Source organism: Propithecus coquereli, unplaced genomic scaffold (genome assembly GCF_000956105.1).
Source record: "Propithecus coquereli isolate 6110/MARCELLA unplaced genomic scaffold, Pcoq_1.0 Scaffold28, whole genome shotgun sequence".
In the NCBI taxonomy this organism is placed as follows: domain Eukaryota; kingdom Metazoa; phylum Chordata; class Mammalia; order Primates; family Indriidae; genus Propithecus; species Propithecus coquereli.
The window spans coordinates 11,248,021-11,270,567 of NW_012148396.1; the positions used below are offsets into that span (position 1 = coordinate 11,248,021).

The following is a 22,547-nucleotide window of genomic DNA, read 5'->3' on the forward strand; positions in this document are numbered from 1 at the left end:
TCTGAAGTAGGGACAGTCTTGTGGGACCGAGCCCTCACCGTGGGGGATCTGATGCTATCTCCAGGTGGATGGTGTTGGAATTGAGGAGAATGAGAGGACACCCAGCCGGTGTCACTGCAGCATCGGCTGGTTGCGGTGGAGAGCACCCCACACGCATTTTGGCAAGCAGAGGTGAAGTATTGCCCTGAGTGGTGTGAGAGAGGGAAACGGTGTTCTCGTCCCCCTATCTCTTAACAATTACTCTCCAGTGCCTGCCGACCACTCTGTGTGCTTCTGTCTCTGCAGCTCTCTCTGTCCTGGTCATTGCATACAAATAGAATCACAGCATTTGTGATCTTTTGTGGCTGGCTTCTTTCACCAAGCACGGCGTTTTCACGGCTGCTGTGTTTCGGCACGGATCAGGACTTCCTTCCTATGTGTGGCTGAGCAGTTTTCCACAGCACGGACAGAGCATGTTTTGTTTATCCATCCATCAGTTGATGGGCATGTGGGTTTTTTCCACTTGGGACTGCTATGAATAATGCTGCCACGAAGATGCATGAGCAAGTGTTTGTGTGGACACGTTTCTGCTTCTCTCAGGTGTATGACTGGGGGTGGAATGGCTGGGTCTGCAGTAAACTCTGTGTCTAATCCTCTGAGGAATGTGTCTAGTTTTTCTGTTCTGAATTGTCTAGCACTTAAAAAAATCTCTGTTTTCACTTCTTTTAGGTTTGTTTTGAGATAGGGTCTCACTCTATCATAGTGCAATGGTGCGATCCTAGCTCACTGCAATCTCAAACTCCTGGGCTCAAGAGATCCTCCTGCCTCAGCCTCCCCCGAGTAGCTGGGACTACAGGCGCCACCAACCACCATGTCTGGCTAATTTTTCTATTTTTTTATATTGCTGTGTTGCTTAGGCTGGTCTCGAAGTCCTGGTCTCAAGGGATCCCACCTCAGTCTCCCAAAGTGCTAGGATTACAGGCATGAGCCACTGCTCTTTTCACATTTAACCCTTTGATTACTACATTACATTACATTCTTTACTGCTCTTTTTATATTTAAGTCTTTGCTGCAACTGGACTGTCTTTTGATAGAACGAGGGAGTCAGGACCCCACTGGGCAGCCCGCGTGGCATCCTGTGCTCCATACCTCCCTCCCTGATCTGAAGAACCACCGCCAGCACGTTCCAAATTCTATTTTGCTTTTGGGCTTATTTGGGCGTCGCCAACATGTCCCTTCCCTCTCTCTTTCTGAGCCTGTGACCACCCTGAATGAGGTCCTTGTTAGTTTACTTTGTGTTGAGTCACTCTCTGCCTGGGACATTCCCCCTGCCTTGCCAGGCAGCTTTACAATTGCATCACATTTTTCATGTGTTTATTTTGAGAACTTTGCCAAGGTCAGAATAAGAAAGGCCAAGGAGAGGGCCTGGTGGTACGTTGCTTAGCAGGTGTTAACTTGGGGAGGAATCGTGCTCCGCAGTTGTTGACTCGCCTCGACGTCTCTGAAAGCAGGAGGGCCAGGGCTGCCAGGGTCCTTCGGCCTCACAGCCTGAGGCTCAGCCCAGGCCTTGCCAGAGCCCTTGACTGCCGAGCGAGTGAATAACTTCCACAAACATTGGCTCACTTTAGTCCCATGTCCCCCCTCCCCACAGAGATGGGTGATCACAGCGTCAATCCCATTCTCCCAACTCTCGGATGCACCCTGTCCAGCACACCACCTGGCACCCGGAGGAGCTGGAGGGAGCATCTCCTGCTCCTAGGGGCTTCCTAGAGAGGGGCACCCAGGGCTTGGGTGGGCACACAAGGCTCCCAGGAGAAATAAGCAAGGTGAGCACAAAGGCAGGTGGGGCTGGCATGGGAGCAGGAACAGGCAGGGGGCTGCCAGGAGCCAGAGACCCCAGGCCAAGGAGGTAGCAGATCTTCCCATGGGCAGCCGACCAAGGGGTGTGTGTGTGCATGTTATGTGTGTGCACCTGCGCGCGCTCAAGTGCACGGGTGTGAGTGATGCACAGCCTCCGCGTCTCAGCCTGGACGTCCTTTCTCCGAGGCATCCTGATTCCCATTCTGGGTGGGCAGGGGCTCCTCGTGTGCCCCAGCCCCAGATCCCTGCCCAGGGTCCCGGAGGTGGGAAGGCCTTCAGTGGATGAGGGTGGGTGGGAGAGGCTGCAGGGGCCACCTGGGGTGAGGGGCCAGGCACCCCCAAGCCCAGGATACAGTGCCCCACTCTCACCAGACAGCTCCAGCCAAATGATCCAGCCACGTTTTATTAGGGGTCAGGACTTGAGGGGTGGCACACAGGGAGGCCCAGACTTGGACCACAGTGGATTTAGGCAAGATGTCCTGCAGGACTTCCGAGGAAGAGTGGTGCTGGATGGTAGCACAGAGGCTGGGGCATGTGGGCTGGTGAGCAGGAGGGCTGGCCTGGGGTGGGGGCCATGAGGCCTAGAGTGCAGCAGGAGTGGTGGGTGGTCAGTCGTGGTTGCAGAGGCTGGCCTGGCAGCAGATGATGGACACGTGGGGGCCTAGGCCCAAGCTTTGGATGTCGGGGCAGCCTCTGTGGCACATCTTGGTGACCAGAGGCAGGTCCTTGAAGGTGATGAGATCCCCTGGGGTGTGCAGAGAGAGCCATGGAACTCCCCGAGGCTCTGAGCTGCCCAGGCCCCTTGACCCACCTGGTGCCCAAGTGCATCAGGCCATGTGGCCCCTCACTGGGACCCTCCCAGGCTGGCACATGTGGATGCTCTCCCACTCTGCTCCTGACTCATGGGGTGCCTGGATTATGCTCTGCCCCCTCTGAGCCCAGATCTCCCAACCTGGGCAAGAAGGGCCTGGCCAGCGGTCCCCACCCCCACTCACGGGTGGCGATAGCAATGCAGTGGGTGGAGTCCCCCGGACATCTGGCCACATGGGAGCATCCTCCGAAGCCCTTGCACTGGTGGCACCGCATGGCTTGGGCTGAAGCTGCAGGCAGAGGGACAGACAGATGGCCACAGACCAGGGTGGGTGATGGCATGGCACTATCTGATCCCCACCCCACTCCCATCCTCAGGGCCAGTCTCCTGATTCTGTGATCCAGCTCCCCCAGGAGCTGTGGCTCCCATGCCTTCTCTTGGGGTATCTGGCCCCTCAAGACCCAGGGATAGGAGTAGAGGAAGATCACCCTGCACCAAGCCTCAGCCAAGGTCAGGCTGTCGTGTGGGGCTGCTTATTGCCGAGTGCGGGTGGCCACGTGGAGGTTGGAGGGCCACAGTCACGTGGGTGGGAGCCAGCTGCACGGCATGGGCCAGTGGTCTGCTCCCTCTGCCCAGGAAGGAGCCCCGGGCAGGGTGTGGGCTGGGGCAGCCCTGGCTGCTGTGTGACCTCCCAGGGCAGTGGAGGTGCAGGGGCCAGGCTTTTGCGGGGAGCCTCTGGCAGGGGTGGTGGGGACTTTCTGGCCATGCCCGTGCTTGCCTCTGGGGACCCGAGACCCAAGCAGGACCTTTAGAATCACCAGGGCCTCCATTCTGGCAGCTGAAACGGTGGGTGCCTTGCCCACCTCTGCAGGGAACCCAGAGCAAAGATGACAGAGCACTGAACCGTCAAACAAGCATAAGGGAGGCTGGCAAAGTTCTGTTTTGCCTTTTTCCATAAGGACAGCCTCCTTGCTTTTGAAATGCTAAATTTGTTCCCAAATGCCTTTGTTGGGTCTGCTCCTAAGTCTTGCCCTCTGCTGTGGGCACCGCACCAGGCTCGGCAGCGCCCCCTGCCTGGCTCTGTCTCTTTTTTCAGCCTCCAACTCTCCCTGCCTCCCCTCTGGTTCACATCCTCAGGACCCTGGGGCCTGTGGGTGGAATTCACCATGGAGCAGGTGACAGAGGCAGGAAGTCCCGACTGTGGTGGTGCCTCTACCATCAGCCTTGACTTCTCTACCAGCCGTATAGAGCTAGCTGAGACCCTCACCTGCAGGCAAGAAAGGTGACAATGGCTGCCACCAAGCCACCAAGCCCATGCACCTTACTCCATCATAAGGGACAGGCAAGGGTGTCTGTACCCCAAGGGCGCCACAGGGAGAGAGTTCCTGCTTCACACCCCCTTCACAGGCTCATCCTCCCAAGCGCCTCCCTGTCTTTGCATGTGTTGCTTCTTCTGCCCTCCAGGCAAACAAGCCCCAGCTCAAATGCCACCTCCTCCCAGAAGGCCTCCTGCCTGCATCTGGTATCAGTGTCCCTGCCCCATGTGGCTGTGCTCAGTGCTCCCTCCCCACCCCCACCAACCTAGGCATGAGGGCCTCCATGCACTCCTCAGCAGCGCCCCCAGAGCGCAGGTGGCACTGCACCCCACCCCCCACCTAATGAGGCCCAGGAGGGGCTGGTAGAATGAATGAATGAACAAAGGAGTGAATGAGTTCCAGGAATGGGGAGGCAGAAGCTGGGTTATCAGGGAAAAGAATAATTCTACTCCTTATCGGGGCTTTTGTGTTTTCAGCAATATGGTGGGGAGGAAGGCAGAGAAAGTTTTAGCTCCAAACAGGAAATGGCTGTGAATGTTTGGGGACACCAGCTGGGCCAGCTGTGCAGAGTGTGCAAGCTCTGGAGAGAGGAGGGAGGAGGGAGGCAAGGGGCTGACAAGCAGGCGGGTGGGCTCTGGGTGCGCGGACCACGGCAGGGTCCAGCCAAGTGGTCCAGTGGCTGGACTGGGCTTGCTCTCTCTGAAGCAGGCACGGTGGCTGGGCCGCCTGGGGCCGGCCTGAGGATGGGAGATGGTGAGGTCTGGGGGGTGGCAGACAGCAGACACCCGGCCAGGATGTGGGATCTGGGGTGGCCCTGAGAAAAGCTCATGGGGCTCCAACTGGAAGAGCGATGGCCTGGCTTGGGGCTTTTCCTCGTGGGGCAGGTGGGAGTTCAGCACAGGGAGGGGCTCAAGGACCCCCTCATGTGGGAAGGGTCTCTGGGTGGGGGTTCTCAGTGGGAACCTGGCGGCACCCAGGCCTAAGGCTCCTGTGACATGCTGGCCCCTGGCTGACAGGGGGAAGGGTGACTGATAGGTGGCTACTCCCTCTGGAGGCCACCTGACCCCTTGTGCTCCAGCCCTGACAGTGACAAAGGCTTTCACCACATTGGCCTGGGTCTCCCACGCACACCTAAGGGCCTCAGCACTTCAGGATGGGGCTTGTCTGCCAGACCCTGGGGCAGTCCTCAAGGTCAGTGGTTTGTCTTCTCAAAGGACAGGGGCCCCCCGGGGGCCCGGGCCTAGGAGAGTGTCCCTGGGCATGGAGACTGGACAGGTCCAAGAGAGTCCTGAGCCAGTGCCAGGGATGCATAAACACTCTGTCTACCCCGTCTCATTAGGCCCCACCCCTCGAGGCAGAGGCTGCCTAGGTCGTCCCACACACAGCTGGAGAAACAGACACATTGCCAGGTGAGGGCTGGGGTGATGGGGGCTGGTTGGGTTTGGGGAGGGGCAGTTGGTGGACCAAGGAGGCCAGCAGGTTTGGTCCAGGCATCGGGGTAGGGGGAGTGGAGATGCTGTCCCGAGATGAGCTCAGGCTCCGCTGAAAGGTGACAAGGCAGGTGCAGACAGCCGTGCCTGGGGGGTGTCCCCCTGGAGCCCTCAGGCAGGCACCTGGGCCAAAGAGCCTGAGCTGGGGGGGATGGGGCCAGCGCTGGCGGAAGTAGGCATTGTCAGAGAACACTGGCAGGATGGAATGGACGAGATCTCCCGAGATCTCCCCAGGAAGCCGGGAGCAGGACAGAGGACAGGACCTTGGACAGGGCTGGGGGATGGGAACGGCAAGCAGTGGACGCAGTGGACGTCAGGCCAGAGAGGGCCAGAGGAAGGCAGTCGCATCCAGCGTGTGTGTGAGCACGCGTGCGCTCGTGTGCAAGTGGTCACTGTGGTATTGGAGAGGCTTGGAGGGTGGGGGAGGGGAGAGGAGGTTTCCAGTCGGGGCAGTGCCCTGAGAAGTGCAGGGGTCAGTGCAGGGCTGAGCTGGGTGGGCCTGTGGGCCCAGGAGGGACTTAGAAGGAGGGCTGAGACTGGCAGATGGGGACAGGAAACAGGCTCCCCCAGGGTGGGCAGTCACAGCCAGGGCTGGTGTGGCCGAGACAGAGGGCCGAGGGTCAGGCTGGAGTAATGGGGGAGGGCGAGGGAGGACAAGGGCAGGTGGTGCCTCAACCCCTGCACTCACCCAGCTGCAGGATCAAGACGGCGGCAGCCAGCAGGACCCCAACGTGGAGCTGCATGTTCTCCCGGTGAGGACGAGCTTTCGGGCGCCCTGGCTTGGCTGCCTTATACCTGCTTGCACCCCGCCCTGGCCCTCGCCCGCTCCAGGGCTCCGCAGGTCTGAGTCACCAGGCAGCCTGGCTTGGCAGAGGAGCTGGGCTGGGGCCCAGGCAGTGCTGGGCCCAATCTGGCCCCAAAGCTGGCTAGTTTGGTGCCTTGGGGCAAGCCCTGTCTGATCCCAGGAGCCTTTTTTCTTGTCCACAAAGTAGGGATAATCCCAGTTTACTGGTCAAGGATCCCTTAAAATGGCCTGGCATAGGGTGGACACTCAGTGCATGGGCCACTCTCCCTTGGTGGCCTGGGATGAGGGGCTGGCACAGGCCTCCAGACACCCCATTCCCCTTAAAACAAAAATGGAGCTTCCAGCCGGGTGGAAACCAGGGACCTTCATCAGCACTCCCGCCCTGGAGTGGGCTAGATGACCAGGTCTCCTCCAAAGAGGCCAGAATGTCCCCACCTGGCCACTGGGCTTCCAGTCTCATCTGGTCCCTCCCAGGACTGGGAGCACAAAGGAAGCATGGCTGGGAGCAGCCTCTTGTGGAGGTCCCAAGGGTCCCATGATTGTCACCAAGGTCCCAAGGTCTGTGCAGGTGGGGAGTGACGGCCCAGAGAAACACACTGGAGGAGGAGCCATCGTCCTTCTGCTGGAAGCCGGAAGGGCCTGGGAGCCAGGCAGGGCCCCCGTGTCTGCTTTCTGGCTGCTCGGATGGCTTGTCTACTCCCCGTCTGGGGGGCTCCCTAGGGCTGGAGAGGTGGGGGTGGAGGGAGGGAGATCCTGAGAGGGGCTGGAAGATTCAGACCCTCCTCCCAGGGAGAGTGGGAAGCTGGGGTCAGGAACCAGAGAGCCAGAGGCCAGGTCGGCAGTGGTGGGCTGGGCCTGGTCCTGTCTCCCTCACCCAGGATCCCCAGCCTCCCCCAGGGGTGGGTGCACCCTAGCTCTGCCTCTCCTGTGGCCCCAAGAATCCTGCTGGTCCCTGCCCTGTGCCTGGGCTAGCTCCGCGGTCAGGTCAGGCCTGGAGGAGACTGGATGGCCCCAAGTCCTGGATGGGGTAGAGTGGACAGGAGTCTAGGACCACGGAGCCAGGACAACCATCCAAACTGGGCTGGGAAGGTGAGGCAGAGCGCAGGCCGAGGTGGTGGGGCCACAGAGAAGGGCAGACAGTGTATCTGTCCATTTATTCTGAGTGGGGGACTGAGGGCCACTCCTGGGTGCCAGGTACAGCGAGTATGGCGGGAACCACACCTGAAGGTGGAATTCCAAGTCCCGGTCAGCACTAGGGCTCAGGTGAGTGTTAGCGCAGGAGCAGGGTCCTGGGAAGCGCCTGGACCCCAGGAAGCCAGATGGGAGGGAAAGGACAGCATCCACCCACCCACCTGGGGCCTCCCGTGTCCAGGCCCCGGGCTGGGCACTTACACCATGACCAGCGGAGCGGGGACTATCGTTCCCATTTCGTACATGAGCAGCTGAGGCCTGGAGACGTGGAGCGTGATGAGCCCTAGGCCACCCAGAGTTGTAGGAACAGACGAAGTGCGCCCAGGAAGGCAGGGGGTATCAAGTCAGAGGAGGGGGCCGCGCAATTTCTTTTTACCTTTTCCAGGGTTTTAGAATTATGAATGCAGTTAACGTTCATTACAACAAATCAGACACTACGAAGGAGGATGAAGCAGCAGCTGGCCTGGCCCTTTCCCCACGTCCAGCCCTGAGGCTGGCACCAGGCCCGGGCCCTGCACCTCCCTCGTGCCTGTGCCTTTTGCTGTGGTGCCCACCCGGCTGTCTCCAGGTCACTGCCCACAGCTCCAGCTGCTTCTTAGTCGTGTAGCATATTCCATGGAGAACACGTAACATCCCAGGGTGCCGTGGTACGTTCGAGCAGCCACTCCTGAGACATTCAGGCCCCTCCCAGCGTGAATAGCAGTGAATAGCTTCGAGCACCCACCCTATGGAGGGTGCTCCTTGTTCTGTCAGGGGGTTCCCCAAAGCGGGAGTGGCCACAGCCAACATGGGCGAGGGAGGGTCAGCCTGTGGGGCCCTCTGGCTCTCCACCCTGTCCACCCCCACTATATGTCCAGACGTGGGGCTGGACGCCCTGACTCTAGCCCTCGGAGGTTCCCAAACTTCCGGTTCCAAGCTCCCCCCACAGCTTCCTGATCTAAGCTCTTTCAATCACCGTGTGTAGAACCCACCTTCCCCTCCCAGGCTTTGGGGTGCAGAGCCTTCAAGGCTGGAGAAGACTGCATAGCGGGGCAGGGGTGTGCAGGGAGGCCAACTACTTCCCCTCTCCGTGCCTCTGTCAGAGGGGCGTGACAAAGGTTTCACCTTGCAGGGCTGCTGCAGAGTGCTCATAGCCATGCTGCGGAGGAGTAGGCCAATGTCACTCATCACCACCATCAACACAATCGGGACAGTAGACCAATGTCACTCGTCACCACCATCGATACAATAGGGACAAGTTTACTAGTTTGATTTCTGCTGTCACTGCCATTCCAGTTCTCTGATTTTGCAAGCCATGCACTTTCCCCTAATCAGCCTGGCCCAGCATAAGTTGAGCACCTTCCACGTGCTCTGGGCTAGGTACCCAGGGTAGGCCAGCCAGGCAGAACCCCATCGGGGGTGTAGGTGGGGTGAGCAGCCCTGTCCCGAGGCCGGGGGCAGTGTTGTCAGCGCAGGGGTTGGACCGGGTCAGGGTTCGGGAGAGGTGGACAGAAGAACGCAAGAGGCAGGTGTGAGAAGCTACCCCGCCCCCGACACCCCAGCACCCCCAGCTCCCGGAGACCCTTGTTCTCACTGTCCCTGAGCCCACAGGTGAACCAGGCCTCCTCCCCATTACCCCACAGACAGGAGGGAGGGAGGGAGGACCCGACCGTGGGGCCCCTCCCAGCTCTGGCTGAGGGCACCACCTCAATCAGGACCATGGACTTGCACAAGCAGAGTAATGACCGCATCCCAGGCCCCTCCCGCTGAGTCAGGAGCCATCTGGGGCTGCAGCCTCCCTCCCAGCCAGCAACGAGGCCTCTGCAGGCTGCAGCTGAGGTGGCCTTGTCTGGTTACCACCCTGAGGCTGACCACTTGCTGGTGGGCGTTTTGTGGGAGCTCTGAGGTGGCACCTGGCTTACTCCCAGCCTCCCCCAGGAAGGGGCTCACACCTGACTGGGCCCCAGGGAAAGGGCCCGGCCCACACACTGGAGGGGTGGGTGAGGGGTGTCCAGGACTGCCCTGCATGCCTTCCCACCTGGCCTGGTACGAAGCCCGCACTACCTCTGGAAAGTCAAATGTCCCCCACCCCTGGGCCCCTTCCCACCCAAGTCTCCTCTGCCAGAGACCCACCCTGTCCTCCTTGTGGGTGGGCCCTCAGCTAAGGACTCCACTCTCCTGTCCTTCCTCAGCATCCTGTCCTCCAGAGGAAACTGAGGCCAGAAAACGGCTCCCAGCCCAGGCCTGTGTGAGGACCCCTGCCACACGTTCCCTGAGTCCCTGCGAGAGGAGTCCCCTGGGATGCGAACCCTCATCCCCCAAGTAGGTCCTGGAGAGGAGCTCTCAAGTCACAGTTCCAGCTAGGCTGCCCTGGCATGGGCCACGAGTGGGGCTAGGGGCAATTCCAGCACATGGGCATTTACCACCCTCCCGCCCCCCAGGACTGGGCCAGCTGAGGCGGCCTGCTGATGGTCACCGGTGCTGGGGGGCACTGGCCAGGTGAGGAAGCCTCAGGTGCTGCGGGTACCACAACGTCTTCAGAAGCCCATCTGGCCTCTCTCCAAGTGGGACAGGTGCACCCTGGGCCACCCGTATCCAGGTTGGCAGGCAGGGCAGACCTGTGCCTCCCAGACCTGGGGTGGGGTCCATGAAAGTCCCAAGCCGGAGGGGGTGCTTGAGCCATGGTGGAGTGCCAGCAGTCCCTGTGGACGCAGCCTGGGGTTGAAGGGGCAGGGCCAAAGGGCCTGGGCAGGGTCTCAGCCTGAGAGGCCCAAGAAGACACCACGGTCTGGCTTCTCCGAGCCTGCACAGGTTGCCCAACCCGCTGAGGCTAAGGACCAGGCCCTGTGGGCCCACTGCCCTGCCCCCTCCTCCCTGCCCGGAATAGCCCTGGCCCTGGTCCCTGGTCAGTGTTCAGGCCCCACCAAATATAGCACGGCCACTGCTCCCACACCCCTGCCATCCTCAGGCCCAGTGCCCGGTGGGGGGATGTGGAAAGGACAAGGTGTGTGAGTCAGTTAGAGGGCACAGATTCCCGCTGGACCCCAAGAGCCTCTAAGGCTGGAGGGGCCAGCCCCTCCCCTGCCAAGGGCTGTTCCTACACCAGGCCTGGCATGAGTTCCTAGGATAGGTGATGGGGCAAAGGCCTTCCTCACCTGGCCCTCCATCCCACAGTTGCCCCGGGTGGCTGCTGGCCTCAGCAGGAAGCAGAGACAGCACTCCCTAGGCCTGGGAGAGCCCTTCCTCCTGGGACTGCACCCCAAGGTCTGCCCAGGGGGTGGGGCTTGGCCACAGCTTCCATCAAATTAGTGTTCCTTGGCTGGCTGAGCCCCTCCCCAGAAATAGCACTTTCCTAGACACTTCTATCCCTGGACGGAGGAGGGCCCACGCTCACCCGTCAATGTCAGACACCTCTGGGAGGTCCAGTCCCCACACACCAGTTCCCACACTGGGAGGTCCAGTCCCACACACCAGCCTTTTGAAAATGAAAGGTCAAGGCTGCCAAGTGAGGTCCCCTGCGTGGTTAGGGGAGATCAGAGTCCTCTTGCCGACAGTCCTGGGCCCTGGGAGTGGCTGAGGGGGTCTCCGGGAAGGCAGAAAGTTGGGTGGGGTGTGCAGGGTGAGAGGGTGCAGCTGTGTCTCTCAAGAGCTATTCCTTGAGAGGGTCTGCCTGGGGTCCCAGAGCTTAGAGCAGACCCCAGAGGGTGGCCAGGAGTATGGGGGCCAAGGCTAGGCCCCCCAGGGCAGTGAAGCTGGCACCATTACAGAGGTCGTACTGGCAGCAGGAGGTGGTGGACGCGTGCTTGGAGTAGCCGTCATACACAGTCTCAAAGCAGCTGGGCACACATGACTTGCTCACTTTCATCCTGGTCGGGGTGTAGTCTGCAGAGGGGTGGGGAGATGGGCCAGCTACTCTGAGAGGAGTGGGATGGGTCAGTTGGCCCAACCCCAGCATTCAGGCCCTTTAGGGAAAGGCCCCCTCAGCTGGGAGCTCCTTCCTCAGGCTCCCCACATGCTCGGGGGCAGGCAAAGCCTCCCCTTCTGCTCCCCATGCAGGGCCCAGGGGGGTCCCACAGACTCACAAGTGCGTGTGGTCATGCAGTAGGTGACCATGGCTGGGCAGCGCATTGGGTTGAAGCAGTTGTCTCCGTTGTAGGCACACACGTGGCAGTCCAGGGCCTGGGCTGGGGCCAAGGGGTGGGCAGGAAGGTTGGGGAGGGGTCACAGAACATGGCGAGGCCCCCCTCCAGCCCACCAGACCCCCAGCCCATCACCTTCCCCTGGGCAGGATGGCTGGCAGGAGAAGTGGCCACTGGGAACTCTGGCCTCCTTTTCCACTGTGAGCCTGCTTGCCCCCAAATGTAGGTCTGTCCATCCCTCCATCCTGGGTCCATCTTACCCAAAGGTAGGCCCACCAGGGCCACCAGGAACAGAGTGAGCAGGGGTGTCATGGCTGGAGAGGCGAGAGGGCAGCGTGGGAGTGAGGAGGCCGGCAGCAGCTGGTCCTGGATCACAGAGGAGGTTAGACAGCACCCTGCCCTCCTGGAGCTGCTAGTCTACTGTGGGAGCTGCAGCCCTGCACAGAGAGTGGCAAACACATGTGGTCAGTGGTGGGCCTGAGGGACCCACAGGGGGCCTGGGCAGGGGGGCAGGAGAGCAGAGGGGTCATTTGACTCAGTGGATGTCAGGGAAGGTTTCCTGGATTAGGGGAGACTTGAGATAGGACAAGAAAGGAGCAGAGGTCAGGGTATTCCAACCAGAGACCAGCTCCTGCAAGAGTCCAAGACAGCCCATGAAGATTGGAGGAGAATGAGGGGCGGGGCTAGAGAAAGGGCGGCATCAAAGGGACGCAGGAGGGGCCTTGGATACCAGGCTAAAACCAGAACTTAACCCAGGGGATGGTTGGTGCAGGGGCCTTCTGGGAGCCTGGCACACAGCCCCCTCCCCACGCAGGGCCCTAGGTGCCAGGTGGCTGGCCAGGGCAGGACTAGCCCAAGGCCGGAGTCTCTTTTCACTGCTCCTCCTCCCCTCGGCTCCTGGGGTGTCCCTGTATGGGGCTCCTTCTCCCAGGAAGGCCTCCAGAGCCCTGCCTGGGCCTCTCAGGTCTGAGTCCCTGGCCACTGCGGGAGCTCGCGGGACAGCAAGAAGCTGAGTTCAGCCCGTGGGGAAATGCGCTTCGAAGGCATCCCGGGAGGACACTTGGGCAAGACAGGAAGAACTTCCCAGTATGAGTCTGATGTTTGGGATGGAGATGCCCACCTTCTGGGAAGGGGTTTGGAGTGCAGGGATGTGGACCGGCCCCACCCTGGGGAGCTAATTAGACTTCCCCCTTCCTGGGAACAACAAATCCTCCATGACCCAGTTCCCGAGCGCTAACCCCAGGATGCAGAAGGCTGGAGTCAGGCCAGGCCTGCGGCTCTGGCGCTTCACGCCCCCTCTCTGAGAGCCCCGCCCCAAAGACTGCGGTCCCCGCCGGAGGGAGGGCTCTGGGCTTGAGCTGGGGATCGCGGTGACCTCGCCAGTGACCTTCACCAACCACCACCCTGAGGCCCCCGTGCCTGGGACTCACCCGTGCCGCTCGCCGTGCTTTCCCTCTGTCTGACTGTGCGTCCGTCGGTGCGGCCAGCATCGCCAGCTCCGCGAGCCCCTTGCCGGTCCTCCCGAGAGGCCCCGGCCCGCCCCCGCGCGTCTTCTCCCTGCAAGCCCCGCCCCTGGGACCGCCCACCCAGCGAGAGCTCCCCGCAGGTCCACCCCGGCCCCGCCCCTAGGGCTGCCCACCCCACGTGAGCACCCCAAGGCCCCGCCCTCTACCCGCCCCCGCGCGAGCTCCCCGCAGGTCCCTCCCCGCCGGGGCGCCTAGAACTGGGGCCATCCCCACAGCGGCTCCAGCATGAGGACCCCCGACACAGGCAACCCCACAGTACATCCTGGAGACCCTCAGACGGAGGTGCTCCGCCCGGACACGTCACGGACAATCTCCACCGGGTCCTGTTGCAAAATCCGCCCAAGGCGGAATCCTCCCCCGCGGCCGCACTTCCTCACGCAGCCACGCCGGGCGGTTTAGTCGCCCCCCAGCCCCACGGCCCAGCCTCCAGCGAGACTCAGGCCGGGCAGCCCGGGGCGCAGCGGCTCCCAGAGCTGACCTGGGGTCCCCACCTAACAAAGCAAGCCCTGACAGCCTCCGCTGTTTCGTGGACCCCTCCCACCATGATGATAGCAATATGAAATAATTACGTTAATATAACTTTAAATACCTCATTTTTTTGCTGTTTTATGCAAAATTTAATAGATTTTTATGGGTCCTAAAATGTTCATTTTTTCCAATGTGAAAAAAAACCAAAACATTTTCTTTGACCTAAAAGCTAATATTTTCTTTAAAAGAGATTATAAACATTTTTGTGGGCCCGAGGCCCAGACCCCTGCCCCTACTAGGTAAGTCGACTCTGGTTCCGGGAATCCCTGGGTCCCAGACAAACCGGGACAGTTGGTTACTCTGTTGCCAAGTGGTGGCGCGCGCCCCCGTGTGCCGCGGTGGGGGTACAGCAGGGAATACAGCGGACAAACGTTCCCAAATATTCCCGCCCACATGGAGCTCACACTCTATTTTGGGGGGTGACGTACAATTAATGCCTAGGTCAAAACCAGGGTTTGTCATGGGCTCCAGCATCACACCACGATGGATTAACGGGAACTGGATTTACCGTCCTGCCTTAAACAACTAAAAACTGGGGCAAAATATACAAATTACATTTTTTCAGAAATTGCTTGACAGGCAGCACAGGGCAGGAGGAACAAAGGAAACGAGGTACAGAACGTACTGCAGGGAGGGCGGGATGCCCGCCCTCTGGGAAGGGGTTTAGAGAGCAGGGAACTGAACCGGCCCCACCCTGGGGGGCTAATTAGACTTCCGCCTTCCTGGGAACAACAAATTCTCTATGATCCAGTTCCTGAGCATCAACCCCAGGATGCAGAAGGCCTGAGTCAGGCCAGGCCTGTGGCTCCGGCTCTTCTCGCTCCTTCTCCGAAAGCCGCGCTCCAAAGACCACGGGAGTCCATAGTCTCCCAACTGGACATACAGAGTAGAGAATTCCAGGAGACCATGGCAGCTAGAATTCACAGGGCGGGAGTCTGGAGAGAGCTGTCTGTGAGAGGGAGATTCAGCTGAGTACCGATCAGTGAGTGCTCGCACTGGAGGAAGCTACCCCCAAATGTGCAAAGAAACAAATGTGCAAAGAACCCCCAAACGTGCAAGGAGCAGGCAAAAACAGTTCCCAGAGCTCACACTGGCTGGGAAGAGTTCATCCGTGTGAACTGGGAGGACAGACATCATATTCCATTGCCCATCCAGCCGGGTGCTCAGAAGGCAACTGCCCCAACAGTGGGGCCAAGTCAGCCTTAGGTTAAACAGCACACTGGTCCCAAGTAACAGAGCTTAGAAGCAAGCCTTGAAAGGCTCTGATTGTCTCTGAGTCACTTAATTACATCCTGGAACAAAACTCAAAATTACTTAAAAGAATACTTTCTCTCTCTAATATTATACTATATATATATACTATATATTGTATATATATATATTCTCTCTCTCTCTCTCTCTCTATATATATATATACAGCACCCAACAATACAGAATTCATTCAGTTGAATGCCTAGCATTCATTACACACCACCACACATGCAAAGAAGCAGGAAAATGTGACCCTCAATGAGAAAAACTGATTAGAAACAGACCCAGAAATGACACAGATGAAGTATTAGGAGGCAAGGATATTAAAACAGGTATTGTAAGTATATTTCATAGGTTCCAGAAAGTAGAAGAGAACATGAACATGTAGGAGTTTTTTTTTTGTTTTTGTTTTTTTTTTTAAAGATACAAATCAAACTTCTAAAGATGAAAAGTAGATTTGAGATGAAAACTGTGCTGGGTGGGATTAACAACAGATTAGACTGGAGGAGACAGATTGGTGAACCTGAGGACACAGCATTAGAAATTACTAAAAGGAATCGTAGAAGAAAAAAGACTGATAAAATTAACAGAGCATCACAGAGCTACGGGACCACTTCAAGTGGCCCACTGTGTGTCACTGAAGTCCCAGAAGGGGAGGAGAGGATGAAAGCAAAAGAAAAAATATGCAGGGAAATAGTGGCCAAAATGTTTTCAAACTTGATGCACACTGGAAACCCATGGAACCCAGAAACTCAACAAACCCCTAAGCACTAGAAATATGAAAAATACCACACGAAAACACATCATAATTAAATTGCTTAAAACCAGTGACAGAAAAATGTTAAAACAGACATATATACAGAGCATCAAATGTAAGGACAGCAGCAGAGTTCTTGTCAGAAACAATGCAAGCCAACACAATGACACCGTATTTAAAATACAAAAAACCCATAAAATAAACAAACCTGTCAATTTGGAATTATATACCCAGCAAAAATAAAGGTGAAGTAAAGAATTTTTCAGAAATACAAAGGCAGAAAAAGTGCACCCCCAGCAGACCCGCTCTAGAAGAGATGTTAAAGGAAATCCTTCAGGCAGAAGGGAAGTGATACTACGTGGAAATAGGAATCCGTGCAAAGAAATGGAGAGCACCAGAAATGGGGAATATAAGGCAATTTTTAAAAAAATTTGAATCACTTCATAAGATAATTGCTTGAAGCCAAAATAATAACAATGTATTATGGAATTTCTAGCAAGTGTGAAGTAATTGTATGACCACAGTAACACAAACAGATCAGGAGGGGGAGAGTGGAAATACACTGCTGCAAATTTATTATACTATATGTGAAATGGTAATAATATTTCTCGAAGGTAGACTAATAAGTTAAAGACGTGTACAAAAACACTAAATACCACTAAAAAAAGAATGGAAGGAAAAATCTGTAAGCTCTAGCTAATAAATCAACAAAGGAGATAAAATAGAATTATAAAAACTTGACCAGTTACAGGAAGGCAGAAGGAGGAAAAAGGAAAAAATAACAGATGGGACAAATAGAAAACAAATAGCAAGGCCATAGAGTTAAACCCAAACACACCAATAATGACACTGTGTGGTCTAAACACCTCAAAAAACAGAGGTTGTCCAGATTGGATAAAAAAAGAAAGAGCCAAGAAACTTACTGGATATATAAAAAATACAAATAGGTTTAAAGTAAAAAGATGGAAAAAAATATACCGTGCTGAATCAGTGAAAAGAAAGCAGGAATGATTACATGAATATCAAAGTAGGTTTAGAGTGAAGAACATAAAGAGAGATATTACCAAATGATAAATGGGTCTGTTCACGACAAGGACACAGCAATCCTAAATGCTCATGCACCTAACAATTAAGCCTTAAAATACACGAAGCAACAAACAATGCCTGGTGGAACGAAGAGGAGAAAAAGAAAATCCCTGATAACAGTTGGAGATTTCAATACTCTTCTCTCAATAAGTGACTGAAGTAGACAAAAAATCTGTACGGATGAAAACTTGGACAACATTACCAATCAGCGTGACCTACTGATTGTATAAGACGCTACCCCTCAGAAGGAGAACACACCTTTATTAACCAAGAGCATTCACCAAGATTCATCATATTCTAGGCCATGAAACAAAAGAAATCAATAAATTTACAAGAATTGGAATCATGCAGATCATTTTCTTGGACTACAATGGAATTAAATTAGAAACCAGTAGCAGAAATATATCTTTAAGATCCCCAGATACTTAGAAACCAAGTAACAACACATTTCTACATAACCTATGGACCAAAGGAGAAACCAAAAAAGGAAATTAGAAAATATTTCCAACTGAATGAAAATACCATCCATCAAAGTTGGTGGACACAGGGGCCTTAAAGGGAAGTTTTGCCCTAATGCTCTTGTTAGAAAGGAGAAAGTTCTCCAAACATCAACCTAAACTTCTACCCTCAGAAACTAGAACAAAAAAAGCAAGTCAAAGCCAAAGTAAGGAAAATGAAGGACATAACAAAAATAAGAGCCAAAGAAATCAATAAAATAGAAAAAGAAAACCAGTAGAGAAGATTGCTAAACTCAAAACTGGTTCTTGCTTGGACGGCAGGGCCAGAGAGAGGAGTCTGTCGTAAGCCACACCTAGCTGCTCCTGGGCAGGATGGCGACCCCCACACCCTCTGTAGGGCTCAGGAGTCCAGGGTAGGCTTGAAGGGGCCCCTCTGGCCTCGGTTCCTTCCTTCTGCTGGGAACGCAGGCCCCACTGGGGCCTCAAAAGGGTGGGTGTCTGGATGTCCCTTCTCAGAAGGCACCATCAGTTGCTTTTTGCAGAATCTCCCTGAAAAGCAGCCTTTTGTCTGGAAATTGTACTTTGACTGATTTTAGCATTTCTATTAAGGCATAGGGAAAATTTTGTCTCAGCGTGCCAGATGAGCTGGAGAGGCAGCCCTGCACCCGATGAGGAGGTCAGAGCCCCGGCCCTGGGTACAAGCTGCACCTCAAAGTGGCTGAGCCCTACCCTACACTGTCATCATCTGCCCCAGACATCACTGTGCATGTGCAGGTTCTGGGTGTGGGCCCTGGCAGAGGGAGACCCTCCTTCAGGGGCCAGCCTCTCTGTCCACACTCGCAGGGCTGGGGGTAGTCAGAGAGGGCCACCACCTCTGGTCCTTGCAGGCCCTGATCTGGGGCTGTTGCTAGGGTAGGGCTGCAGTCACGGTGGGGCTAGGGCAGTTGAAGGGGCTACCCAGTGGGGTCACAGAGGCAGACAAGTGGCTGGGATTCTGGGATGGGGACCCTCAGAGGCTGGGGTCAGAGGGCAGTGATGGGCTGGGAGCTAGGACTGTTCTGGGGCTTGGTCTGGAGTCCTGCCACGTCACAGGCCCTGCTGCGGCCAGCGGGAAGCCTGCCCTCCCATGAATGTGCAGCTGTCTCCCATGTCCAGGCCGTCTCCAGGATGGACTAGGCACAGAGCACCCTCCCCTCCCCCAAGGTGGATGTCCCTGTCCTCTGGGCTTGGATTCCTGTGGCCAGCCTGCTGTGGGAGGGCAGCAGTCACTCCTCTCTCCAGCCTTGGTTTCCACACGTAGAAATGGGGTGGTCTGCAGCCTGGACACTCAGCCCTCTGCTCTCCGCCCGACTCCCAGGTCCAGGTGCCTTTCTCCTCTGGCCACCATTCAGCATGGGGCAGAAAAGGGCACAGATGGGGCTGTGGGCAAGCGCTGGCCAGCACAAGGGAGGATGCCTCTCCCTTCGCAGGTGCCCCGACACCCAGCTCTCCAGAGGCCACCGGGGTGCATTGGCCCCCACCTGGAATAGTTCCTGAGCCGGAGCACAGCGAGGGGGACACCTGCAGCCCTGCATGGCCGGGGCCCCCAGTTACAACCACAGGCGGCATTGACAGGGTGCTGGCTACACCGGGGAGTGCCAAGGACACATGTTGGCAACTGAACTGCCCAGTTAGGACAAGAAGCAGCCCACCCAAGCCACCCTGGGAGGCGGGACTTGGGTGTAGAGAAGGGGCCTCACAGTTGAGGGTGGGGCAGTGAAGCTCACCCCAGACTAAGCCCTGCCTGTGATGCCTTGGCCTGGGTGGCAGCCCTCCAGAGCCCTCTTCTGTGGCCCAGGAGAGGCAGATGGCCGTGTGGTCATGGGCAATGGCCTCACCAAACCGCACTCCACCTCCACCTCTTAGGCTGTCCAGCACCCCGGGCTCTCCGCTGGAACTGGGGACAGTGCCGACGCCTGTCTTGTGGTGTGTGAGAGCGAAGGGGTGAGTGCCTGGACCTAGGGCCAGAAAGCACCACTGGCCCCTCACCAGCTGCCACCACAGGGTTTTCCAGGCCAAGTCTGCAAGGGTGCCAGCCCCAGTGGGAGTCAGAGCCTGTGCGGACCCCCCCCCCACCCCCCAGCAAGGCCTGGGAGGGAGTGGCTGCTGGGAAGTGGGGCAGGCCTGCCAGGAGCTCTGGCCCTCCCCAGTGGGAAGGGCTGCTTGCTGGATGCCTGCTGGCTTCCCGCTCTCACGCCTCCTCACAGCCTCATGCCCAGAAAGTTGCCAGAACCCAGGCAGTGAGCCTGGAACCCTCCCTGCCTCTGGGCAACCTCACCTAGCCCATGTGCTCTGAGCACGCTACCCCCTTCCGGCTCTGCATGGTGAGGTCTGGTCACGGGGGCTTCTGGGCTTCCAGGGATGGGGTCACCCCAGGCAGCTGGAATTGCCCTGGGCCATGGCTGTGGGCAGTCAGTGCCTGTATAGCTCCGAGGCTGGGCTTGGGCCTGGAGTGTCTTGAGCCAGCCCCTTTGGAGGCTCTTGGACCAATGTCTCAGGGATGTGGCCTGGGGTGGGGTGGGGGATCCCTTCTCCCCTGAGTGCTGTGGGGGTCCTACATCCTTTGCACTGCACTCCACTCAGACCTCACTCCAGGAATGCCCTCCACCTCCGGGGGCTGTGAGGGAGGTGCCTGGGCAGGATCCTGTCCACCCACCGCCCAGCGGGGGCTGATGGTGGCATTTCAGGCATCATTCCCACACTGCCACACTCCACGACCTGCCCCGGGTGACAAGTGTCAGAGGCTCGGGGGGACTTGAATGGCCTGATCCCGCCACCGCGTCCCCCACTCCCGGGATAGCATAGACACACCACACCGGTCTTAAATCATTTATTCCCGTGCAGAGATTTGAGTAGAAAAAGAAACGGTAAACAAACAGAATCAGTACAAAATCAGAGGGGACCAGAATGACTTCTGTCCTCTGCCCTCTGTGCTGCTGGGAGCTGCCTCCTCTCACCCTGAGGGACTACCCCGAGTCACTAGTGCTCCAGGGCCTGGCCCCAGGCCTTCCAGGGAGACTAGGGCATCTGCACCCCCATCACGGCTAGGGAGGGGCTTTGAACCCCTAGGAAAGGGAGAGAAAGGGATGAGAGCCCTTCCCTGGGGGGTGTCAAAGGTTGGGGGCCAAAAGGAGGGCAAGCAGGCCAAGGGCCAGCCCCAGGCCGAGGGCAGTGCTGGCGAGTGGGGCCCGGGCGGGTGCGGCATTGTACAGCTTCTCGTTGCACAGGTCGCCCTGGCAGCACCGGGTGCTGCTCGTGCCGCTGCTGACCTGGCCTTGCTGGGTGTGAGTGGGTGTGCACCACTCCACGCAGTCCTTCTTCACCAGGTTCCCCGACAGAGGCTCCACTGAGTGGGGGGATCGGGGTGGTCAGGCCTGGCGGCCACCTCTCCCCCACTCACACCACCCCTCATTCAGCCCCCGGCTGGCATCCTCCACCTCTGGGCCACTGGCAACACTGTGACCAAGCAAGCTGTCCCCCACATCACCCCTGCTGACCGCCCTGGGGATGCCGCTCACCCGTGGTCATGGTCCTGCAGAAGCGAGAGCCAGCCGAGCATGTCTGTGGCTCCTTGCAGTTGGTGGTGCTGGTGCACACATGGCAGCGGAGAGCTCGGGCTGGTGGTGAGGGTGGCAGGGGATCAGTGGGGCCTGGCCCACCGCCCCCAAAGACCCCTCCTGAACAGAGTCCCACTCCCCCTGCCCTAGGCCCGTCCCCTCTGAGTCTGGGGCCCTACCAGGCTTATGTCCTGAATACAGCCTCAGATGTCAGCTCAGGTGCTGCCACCTGGAGCAGGTGTCCCACCCTGTGCCCTGTCTGCGGAACGGTGAGGAAGCAAACAGGCTGCAGTGCATCGCAGACCCTTCCCCTAGGGGCTCAGGGAGATCTGGGACCATGCTAAGAGCAGCTCTCAGGACATGGCAGAGTGGACAGCGATGGTTCTGAGGGCTTGACTGAGCTGAGGCTCTGGGGGCTGTTAGCTTGGCTGCTCTGAGCCTGTGGGGGCAAGGGCTGGGTCACCTCCTGGGATGTCCTGGGAGGGAGCTGGGGACCAGGAGGGGCTGGTGGCAGGGGCTGGGTGACCCCAGGGGGAGGCATCTCAAGATAACTCCCGGCTCTACTGCCTCTCAGAGTGTCTATGACTCCGTGGGTTCCTTCTAAAATTCTCAGATTCTGAAATACTGAAAATCTGATCCCATTAAGTTAAGATGTGGGTTCATTTTGGTTTAAATTCTAAGAGTCTAGCACCCCATAATGTCAGGGTTCCCTGAGCCTAAAGGTCAAGAACTTCTAGTGGTTGATGACAGCCAGGTGGGCCCAGCCTGGCTGAGGCTAGGGTCTGGCACACAGGCCAGAGCAGCCCACCCCACCCAGTCCCCTTGGCCCAGCCCCTCACCTGGCCCCACGGCCACAGCCAGGGCAGCAAGGAGCAGCAGGATGGTCTTCATCTTTGGCATCGTCTGGGAGCAGTGGGGGCTCCTCCTCTCCGGAGGCCTTATAGCTGGGATGCGGGAGGGGCGGGGGTGGGCAGAGAGCCAGCAAGTGGCATTCCTCCCAGATCTGCCCCACCCTGCCTGGCCCACACCCACTAGCGCAGCTCTCACCTGGCCTCCTCTCCAGGCAGAAGTTTTCCCCCTCCCTTGGGGCCCAGAGGGTGGCGAGGACAGAGGCCCCCAGTGTCTGTCCTTCCCGGTTCCGGGTACTGCAGCTCACTGTGGCTGTCTCCATCTCTGCCTGCCCTGGTCTCTGTGTCTCTGGGTGTCTCTGTTCTCTCGCTGTCCATCCATTCCTGGGTCACTTTGTCTCTGACCTGCCACCCACTCTCCGTCTCCATCTCCAGCTTTGTGTCTTTGTCCTTGCACTCCCACCCTCGGATAGTCCCTTCCGCAGGGTGGCAGCCTGTGCTGGGTGCCCAGGGGCTGGGAGGCAGCAGGAGGAGGCCTGGCCCTGCCTTCCTGAGCTCTGGGCTAGGTTGCTGGGTCGACCCAGCAGAGCTCCAGAAAAGGAACCCCACAGAAGCAAAGGTCCCAGCTGAGGTGGGAGGACTTGGGGTGGCATGAGCTGCTGGGGTGTGGGAGGCGGATGGAGAGGCCACCCCCAGGCAGAGTGTTGGGCCAGGTGAGGACCATGAGGACCCTTCTTAGGACCGTTGTAGGCACCCGGGGGCCTGGAGGGTGGGGCAGGGGGTGGAGGCCAGGACTCAACTCCTCATTGTACAGGGAGCAACCGAGGAACCTGCATCTCTCCACCAGCCCCGTGCCACCCTCCGGGGGCCCAGGACCCCTCTGCTCCCCACCTCCCCTCGACCCCCGCCACCTGGAGGAACAGTGTC

General features: G+C 57.9%; 3 protein-coding genes across 3 annotated transcripts; all 3 read right to left on the reverse strand.

The window, feature by feature from the left end:
• Positions 1–2,244: 2,244 nt before the first annotated feature.
• On the reverse strand, positions 2,245–6,261 carry LOC105813339 (ly-6/neurotoxin-like protein 1). Its single transcript, XM_012647986.1, has 3 exons — positions 6,145–6,261; positions 2,835–2,939; positions 2,245–2,584 (listed from the first exon to the last, which is right to left on the reverse strand). The coding sequence occupies exons 1-3, from the start codon at positions 6,197–6,199 to the stop codon at positions 2,448–2,450; spliced, it is 297 nt and encodes a 98-aa protein (XP_012503440.1). The 5' UTR covers positions 6,200–6,261; the 3' UTR covers positions 2,245–2,447.
• Positions 6,262–8,716: 2,455 nt separating this feature from the next.
• On the reverse strand, positions 8,717–13,080 carry LOC105813338 (ly-6/neurotoxin-like protein 1). The gene is made up of 4 exons (XM_012647985.1): positions 13,001–13,080; positions 11,831–12,007; positions 11,514–11,615; positions 8,717–11,313 (listed from the first exon to the last, which is right to left on the reverse strand). Exons 2-4 carry the CDS (start codon positions 11,880–11,882, stop codon positions 11,117–11,119), a joined length of 351 nt encoding a protein of 116 aa, XP_012503439.1. The 5' UTR covers positions 11,883–12,007; positions 13,001–13,080; the 3' UTR covers positions 8,717–11,116.
• A 7,245-nt stretch (positions 13,081–20,325) lies between these two features.
• On the reverse strand, positions 20,326–21,663 carry LY6D (lymphocyte antigen 6 complex, locus D). The gene is made up of 3 exons (XM_012648017.1): positions 21,612–21,663; positions 20,734–20,832; positions 20,326–20,561 (listed from the first exon to the last, which is right to left on the reverse strand). The coding sequence occupies exons 1-3, from the start codon at positions 21,661–21,663 to the stop codon at positions 20,326–20,328; spliced, it is 387 nt and encodes a 128-aa protein (XP_012503471.1).
• Between the last annotated feature and the right edge of the window lie 884 nt (positions 21,664–22,547).

Bases quoted from the DNA above. Each gene is read 5' to 3' on its own strand.
- LOC105813339 (XM_012647986.1), bottom strand. From the start codon at position 6,199: ATGCAGCTCCACGTTGGGGTCCTGCTGGCTGCCGCCGTCTTGATCCTG. The intron at 2,940-6,144 runs GTGAGTGCAGGG...CTCTGCCTGCAG, and splicing joins CGTCTTGATCCTGCAGCTGG to CTTCAGCCCAAGCCATGCGG. The intron at 2,585-2,834 runs GTGAGTGGGGGT...TGCACACCCCAG, and splicing joins CTGCATTGCTATCGCCACCC to GGGATCTCATCACCTTCAAG.
- LOC105813338 (XM_012647985.1), bottom strand. From the start codon at position 11,882: ATGACACCCCTGCTCACTCTGTTCCTGGTGGCCCTGGTGGGCCTACCT. The intron at 11,616-11,830 runs GTAAGATGGACC...CCTTGGCCCCAG, and splicing joins CCTGGTGGGCCTACCTTTGG to CCCAGGCCCTGGACTGCCAC. The intron at 11,314-11,513 runs GTGAGTCTGTGG...ACCCCTCTGCAG, and splicing joins CTGCATGACCACACGCACTT to ACTACACCCCGACCAGGATG.
- LY6D (XM_012648017.1), bottom strand. From the start codon at position 21,663: ATGAAGACCATCCTGCTGCTCCTTGCTGCCCTGGCTGTGGCCGTGGGG. The intron at 20,833-21,611 runs GTGAGGGGCTGG...CCTCACCACCAG, and splicing joins GGCTGTGGCCGTGGGGCCAG to CCCGAGCTCTCCGCTGCCAT. The intron at 20,562-20,733 runs GTGAGCGGCATC...CCCCCCACTCAG, and splicing joins CTGCAGGACCATGACCACGG to TGGAGCCTCTGTCGGGGAAC.